This window comes from Sturnira hondurensis, unplaced genomic scaffold (assembly GCF_014824575.4).
Source record: "Sturnira hondurensis isolate 20B ecotype Veracruz unplaced genomic scaffold, ASM1482457v3 Scaffold0004089, whole genome shotgun sequence".
NCBI lineage: Eukaryota > Metazoa > Chordata > Mammalia > Chiroptera > Phyllostomidae > Sturnira > Sturnira hondurensis.
The window spans coordinates 273,381-280,579 of NW_028076720.1; the positions used below are offsets into that span (position 1 = coordinate 273,381).

Genomic DNA, 7,199 nt, shown 5'->3' on the forward strand with positions numbered 1-7,199 from the left:
ACGCACGACCCCCCCCCCCCCCCAGTCAGTGCACCCTTGGGCACTCACCCTCCCCTGCACAACCTCACTACCCAGCACCACCCCCTGAAGCCAGGGCTCTGTCCAAGGTGCTGCCAGTCTGGGACATTCTCGGACAGGTCAGGTCAAGAGCTGGCGCACCCCCACTCCAGGGATGATCTCTCCACAAGCCAAACTCCACGGGAGCGCAGCAAAGCGCTCTGAGATGTCCAGGCTCCTAAGGGTGTGCCTGAATGGCTGGAGCCCTCAGGTCAGGCTTCTTCGAGCTCGACTTTGACCAGACTCTTCCCCTGTTATCTCCCACAAAGTGCACCTTCAGCTCCACCCAGGACAGCCAGGAAATGGAGGGGAAGAAAGAGGGCAGATAGGAAAGAAAGGTCAGTCCCTGCCTGGGTTCGTACTGAGGCGGGCCCAGGAAAGCATCACTTCTACCGCTTAACCTGGCCTTTTTCTCCCCTTCCCCCGGATCCCGCAAGTCCCCAGTCGTCCACCTGGGCGATTCCTCAGTCCTCTGCACTTCATGCGGCTCCAGAAATTGCATGTAACACCCTTTAATATGCATGGACGTACCCAAATCCTTGGTTCCAGTGTTATCAACATAACTTCCCACCACTTAAGAATTTGAAGAGCCCTATTCAAAAATAGCTCCTTTATTTAAAGTCCAACTGGTCTTTTGACCACTTTTCTTGACCTCTCATATTTGACTTAGGGCAGGAGTCCAGGACCACCCAAATAGAGGCTCAAAGACCCCTGAAATCAGAGATCTCCATATTATAATCTATGAGGAGGGGAGCTGATTCCTCTTGCCATTTGGCCTCAACCATCTGGGCACCTAGAGTCAGGTCAAGTTCCCAATAATAGTACCAGATGCTTCCTGTCAGATGTCTGGCCTCTGAGAGGTGACCAGAGGCAGAGCTGCCCTTTAAAAAGTGGGAGGCCAAGGCAGAGTGCAGCATAGCGTCTCGGATGTACACCCCACTGTCAGAGGATCCAGTGGACCCTGGGGATCTTGAGTCAGAGAGCAGAGATGAGCGAACGCAGGGAACTCTGGCTGGAGGTGCTCAGCGGGCGGTAATTCGAGGCTAGACCTTCCGCCTGGGAGTCCCCAGGGGGTCGGGGCAGTGCCACCCCTCCAGGACGGCGGTACCACACAGCCCAGCTTCTCCCAGAGTCCTGGGAAAGCCTCAGCGCCGGGGGCCCTTTCCCTGGAACCAGCAGACAACTCCTAGAGAGGGAGCAGACGTCAGCCGAACACTCAGCTGTTCTCACCTCCAGCATCCTGCTTTGCCTGCTATCCCAGGCACGATTCCCTGTGTGGGCCCAAGGCTGTGCCCCTCAAGAACTTAGGAGTTCCAGCTCTGTTCTCCTCCTGGGCCCCAGCGTCCCGCCCCGCCCCGCCCCGCTCCGGGCACGGAGACATGAGGCACCCCAGGGCGAGCACCGTTGGCGCAGCAGCGACAGCAGCAGCAACAGCAGCAGCAGCAACACTGAGACGGCCATCACTGTGGAGAACACTCGGGCTGTGGGCAGACGGCTGCGGTGAGGACAGGGCTTCAGAGGGTCTGTTCCCCAAACTCCCTCCTGCCTTAAGCGCCCGCCTCACCCCCCATCGTGGCCTCCGGAACTCCAGGCCGGGGGCTGCAGCTCACATTGGTCCCGTCTGGGAGCGCTGCAGGGGTCTGGACAGAGCCCTTGGGAGGCGACGGGTTCCCCGCCGCGTCCTGCACACCTGTGGAGAGGGACGTGAGGCAGAGGGCGGGGGAACGGCCGCAGGGGTGACGGGCCCAGGGCCTCACCTCGGTAGGTGAGCGCGAAGCCCTGCGCGTGGCCACGCGCGTCGCTGCGGAAGGTGAGCAGCAGCGCCGCGGTGCGGAGGCGCAGAGTCCCTGGTGGCGGCGGGCGGGCGCCGTCGAAGGCGCGGAGCAGGCTGCCCGAGGCCGCGTCGCGCAGCTCCAACCGGTCGCGCGGGTCGGCTAACTCGAAGAGGCGGAAAGTGAGTTCCAGGGCGGCGCCAGGCGGACCAAGTGCCCAGCTGCAGTTCTGGTCTGGCCCGTACTCGTCCGGGAAGTCCGGAGAGTAGATGACGCCCTGAGGCGCGGTCCAGTTCCCCTGACAGGAGCCTACCGACACTAGGGGCAGGGTCGACGGTCAGAGCCCGGAGACCCGCGGGCTCCACCCAGAAGCCTGCACCCGGGCTGACCCTACGGCTTCCTCCGGCCCCTCCCTCAAATCCTGCTCTCCGCGCCGGGCCCCTCCCCTGGCTCCCAAGTTCAGCCCAGTCCCCTCCACCAGCCTAGCCCTCAACCCAGTCCCCTCCTCTGGCCCCCCGCTCCTGGCCTACAGCCACCCTGCCCCTGGCCCCGCCCCTGGCCTACCACCTCCCCTTCCCAGGCCCCGCCCCTCACCTAGCCAGCTCATTCCCGCCCTCTCCTCACCTTCGTAGATGCCCAAGCGCCCATCGCCGCCGCACAACTGGCCCGGGTGGCCGAAGCAGATTTGGTCACAGTCGGTGGCCGGGGCTGGGTGTCCCCAGGCCAGGTCGCTCTCAGAGCCGCAGAAGCAGGCGTAGCCAGCTTCCACGCCCGCCAGCTGGGAGCACAGACTGTGTGACGCCAAGGGCAGGGTCTGGGGTAAGGGTGGGGGCGTGGGGCCGGGGGTAGGGCTCAGAGTGGGAATCGGGCCGGAGGTTCAGAAATCAGTGCCGAAGTTTGGCGTCAGAGGTGGGAGTTGTTTTCGGTCCTGATTTCGGTCAAGGTCAGGGGTCACTGGGTCTGGGTCTATGGGCAGTACCTGGTAGCCCTTCATGCGACAGAAGCGAAGGCACACCTGAACCGTGAGCTTTGTTGAGGTGCCACTGGGGCCGCTGAGGGCGGGGGGTGCCCCTGAGTCCACGAAGCAGCCCAGGTACCCGGGCACTGATGGGGCGGGGGAGTCAGGGTCTGTCCAGTGCCACGGAAAGTGAATTCCACTCAGGCAGCCCAGTGATCCCACCCTTGTCCGGCTGGGCTCACTCACTGTGACACGTGGGAATGTCGCAGTAGCGCCAATAGATGCCCTCCTCCGTCTCGGCCACGTAGCACCACGGTTGCACATCACCATCTGGGTTCCTGCAGATGGGGAGAAGTTGTCTGAATCCTGCTGCCTGAAAATTCCAGGCACCACCCTGGGCCTATACGCAAAACGGTCACCGCGAGTGGTACAGCAGCTCTCTGTTCTGCGGATCCACTTCCGAGAGGACAATGGGAAGTCATTAAAAGGGCCTGAGGGCTGGTTTTAGGTTTCAGCAGAGGACTTTGAGTGTTCTCTGTAGCGTTCGCTGCCCACCCAGCCCTGGGCCTTGGCCTCGTCGTGCCTTGCCTCAGAGCCCTGCTTTAAAGCAGAAGTGGAGACTTCTATAAGCAGAGAAGTGTCCTCCCGCTCAGCTCGGTCCCTGCAGCTCCATACAACATTTGTATCTCGAAACTTCCAACCCCTCTGTCATGGCTAGTGGATGCTCCCCTCTCAAGAAATTGCAGGGCAAGAACCAGGCCCCTCATTCCAGAGATCGCTCTCTGGCCCCGCCCACAAGGGCCCTTTTGAATGCTCGGGTCTGACCTGAGATTGTACAGCAGTTGGGCGCCTAAAGCCGACCCAAGTTGGAAACAATTTTGAGTGCCCTTCCCGACCCCCAGCGCAGCTAAGGCCTGCCCCTAGGCCTTCTGCTCCACCTACCCCCGCCCCCCCCGCCCCACGCCCAAGCCCGCAACGGTGCACCCAGCCCCTCCTCCCGCAAGGCCCAGCCCCAAAGGCTCCTCCCCAATAGGCCCCGCCCTGGCCCCGCCCCTCACCGACAGAAGTTGTGTGCTCCCAGCCCCCAGCGACCCTGAGGGTCTCTGGCACTGCTGTAGCTGTGCTGCTGCGTTTGGTCCCAGAAGAGGCAAGGGCGGCCTGCCCCGCGCGGGCCCGTGCGGTTCTGGTGGCCACGGTAGTCGGCGCCGTTCACCTGGAAGCACTCGGATAGGCCTACACGGCAACGGCAGGGCCTTGGGAGGTTCAGAGCCTGGCTCGGTATCCTCACCCTATCACCCAACGATAACTCCTGCCGGCCCCCCAGCTGGCGCACCTGCTGCCCACGGGATCCTGGGGGCCGCTCAGTTGCTCCTGCCACCTGCCCTGCCCGGCCCCCAGGCTCGGGACCCGGCTCCTAGGTGCGAAGGCAGAGGAGGGAATAGGGACCAAGGTCCAGTAGCTGAGCCAAGACTCACCTGGGCTATGCAGGCTCCCCGCGGAGGCCCCCCGTGGCGGCAGCGCCGGGAGGAAGAGGAGGAGAAGGAGGAGACTCTGAGGGGGTCGTATCCCCATCTCCCCCAAACTAGGAGAGGTTGCCCTGGCCCGCGCACGACCTGTTCCACCCCTGGAGTCTCTCCGGGGTCTTCCAGGAGACCTGGGGGCGGGGGGGGTGTCGTTGTCCTTTGACTGTGAATCCTCGTCCCACTCTGGGTAGCACACTCCGTCTGGGGCGGGGAAATATCTCCCTGGGGTATTTGCCTCCCAGGGTTTCTGCCCCTGGAGGCGTTTCTCTGCCCGGTCCTTACTGGGGGTCTCCCAGGGGAATCTCTGGCCTAGAGTTTCTCCATCTCTGCTTCTCGGTGGTCGGGGGATTTTGCCTCGGCCTCCACATCTGCCCCCTCCCGCTGAGCCTCTCTCTGAGTTTCTCTACTGCAGGTTTCTAACGAGCGGGCTCCTGCCCCCCTCGCGTCCTTCTGGGTGTCCCTCCCCCTGAGTCCCTCCCCCTTGAGTCCCTACCTCCCCACCTCCCACCCCTGAGACCGGGAAGCCCCGCCCGAGACTGGAGCTAAGGCAGCAGGTCCAGACGCCTTTCCTGCTTGCCTCGGGACCCTCAGTGTCCCGGTGGGGCCCTCTCCGCCCCCTCCCCTTCTCAGGGTCCGTGCAGGTTCTAGTGTGTGTGGGGAGGCCATAACGGGGGAGATACAGAGCCCTCTCTCGAGGTCACACGCCCCCGGAACACTACTCACAAGCACTCCTCAATGAAATGCACTTGGCAGGCACTTGCACTCAGTCGCCCATTCATCGTCAGACGCGCACACGCATACTCTCTCGCAGATCCTCATTCCCCTGGCTCCTCAGGTCCGGATGCCTCTGGCCTCACAGAGGAAGTGCTCTCCCTGCCCCCGCACCCTCGAGACAGGCGGGAATGGTGCGCGCTCAGTCCTGGACAGGCAGGGGCAGCTGATGTCTGGGGATGAAGGCAGCTGCGCCCCTGGTCCCAGCCTGTCCCTTCTTCTCCTCCCCCTTCTCTCGCTAAGACCCCTAGTCCAGGCTCCCCGGAGCCATCGCAGCACGATGGAATTCCCCCAGCGGTACCCCCCTTTCCCCGGCGAAGAAGGGGGAGGTTAACAGGCCTAGGCAGGCGTGGGGGGAAATTCCCCGCCCCCTCCCCCTGGGCCCGACTCCACTGAGTTCTGTGATCTCCCAGCGCAGCCCGCCGGCTGCCCCCAGGGCTTGGGGGGAGGCCAACGCAGGTGCGTTGAAGGGTGAGGGAGGGGACCTGGGGAGGAGATGGGTGGTGGCCGGAGGCCCAAAAGGGACCAGTTTCTCTCAGATCCCTTGCCCCTCAGTCCAGCCTTGTTCTTCACCAGGCCCAAATCAGGCTGTCCAGCCTGGGAAGACCTTTCCCAACATGTCAGCACTGAACCATCTCTCCCACCCAAGATAGGGGGCACAGGGAGGATTCTAGAAAGACCAAGACGCCTCTGGCATCTTGAGACGCCAGAGAAGAACTTGGAGTTAGTAATTCACACACAGGCTTTTGGGTAAGTGGATGGGGGTGGCACACAGGGGACCATAGGAAGGAGGAGGGCTTGCTGAGAGTCAAGAGTCAAGGCTGGTGCTGGAGTTGCCTCCTGGGGAGCTCAGTCAGTGGCCAGGCTGGCCCGAAGCTCACCTCTCAGTGTCCTGGCCCCATGGAGCACCTGCCTGGGAGTTGCAACTGGTGACTGGGTAGCCACCCATGGACTGGGGTTCCTTCTCTCTTCTGCCTGTGAGTACCATCGCTGCAGAGGCTCCCTGGGATCACAGAGCGCATCCGAGGGCCACAGGCCTGGGCCAGCGTCTGGGTGGAGGGGGTGCATGGGGTCCCCTGCAGCCCTCAGTCACAGCCTGCTAAGGAAAGGGTGAGGTGGGGGACACGGACAACCAGGACCCCACATGCACAATGCAGGTTGTGGGGGAATAGAGGAAGAACTGGCCCCCTCCCTGGAGGGAGTTTGGACCAAAAAGGACTGTTCACTGGGTCTGCAGCACTTGCATTCCCCACTCCCCACTACCTTAGTCTCCTGAAAAGGGGGTTTTGATTGAAAGGGAAGGGGTGCTCAGTTCCAGGACTCAGGCACTGAGAGGAAGGGCAGTGTCCCCAGTGCAAGATCCAGTCCTAGGTGGCACATGGAACCTCCTACTAGGGGAGCCACGGCCCTCGCCTCCTGCTGAGGGGACCCAGGGACTGGGGAATTAAACAATAAAAATGTATTGTTCACAATCAGGGATGGTTCCTTCTGGGAGCTGTGAGGGAGAATCTGCTCCGTGGCTCTGGACTGGCTTTGGCAGTTTGCTGGCCATCATTGCCATTCCTTGGCTTGCAGAAGTGTCAATCACCAGGATCTCTGCCTTCATCTTCTTCCTGTGTGTGTGTCTGTGTCCAAATTTCCCCTTTTTAGAAGGGTACCACTCATTGGATTAGGGTCTCTCTTCTCTAGGATGACCTCGTCTTAACTAATTACATTTGCTACAGCCTATTGGATAAATTGTATGGTATGTGGACTATAGCTCAATAAAGCTTTTACTACAAAAAAATGGAACTGGGTAGGGTGGCACTGGTGGACACTGACAACTGATGGGACATGTAGGGACAGGCAGGACAGTGTGGAGGATGACTCTGAGTTCTATTTGTGTGGTGGGGGCCACCAGACCAGAACAACAGGTAGACATTCCTCTTTGCTGCCCACTTATGGTGCACTCAGGGCCAGGGCCCTGGAGACAGCTGGATACACAGGTTTGGTTGCAGAGGGGAGGGCTAGGCTGGTCCTGCACACCAACGAACCATGAACTGTGAAAGTTGCTGGGCAGAAAAGGGCTAAGGTCCAGTTTCCAGAGGACTAACCCCCAGGCTTATAGGCCAGCGGTTA

General features: G+C 61.4%; 1 protein-coding gene across 1 annotated transcript; it reads right to left on the reverse strand.

Moving 5' to 3' along the window:
* Positions 1-49: 49 nt before the first annotated feature.
* Positions 50-4,359, reverse strand: KREMEN2 (kringle containing transmembrane protein 2). The gene is made up of 9 exons (XM_037043451.1): positions 4,263-4,359; positions 3,846-4,020; positions 3,034-3,125; positions 2,809-2,933; positions 2,454-2,607; positions 1,815-2,147; positions 1,622-1,747; positions 1,460-1,538; positions 50-1,243 (listed from the first exon to the last, which is right to left on the reverse strand). Exons 1-9 carry the CDS (start codon positions 4,357-4,359, stop codon positions 1,033-1,035), a joined length of 1,392 nt encoding a protein of 463 aa, XP_036899346.1. The 3' UTR covers positions 50-1,032.
* Positions 4,360-7,199: the final 2,840 nt, after the last annotated feature.

Excerpts from the sequence above, each read along its gene's own strand:
- KREMEN2 (XM_037043451.1), bottom strand. The coding sequence starts at position 4,359 with ATGGGGATACGACCCCCTCAGAGTCTCCTCCTTCTCCTCCTCTTCCTC. Across the intron at positions 2,608-2,808 it reads GTCGCATGAAGGGCTACCAG|CTGGCGGGCGTGGAAGCTGG; the intron begins GTACTGCCCATA and ends CTGTGCTCCCAG. Across the intron at positions 1,539-1,621 it reads TCCGGAGGCCACGATGGGGG|CCCGAGTGTTCTCCACAGTG; the intron begins GTGAGGCGGGCG and ends GTCTGCCCACAG.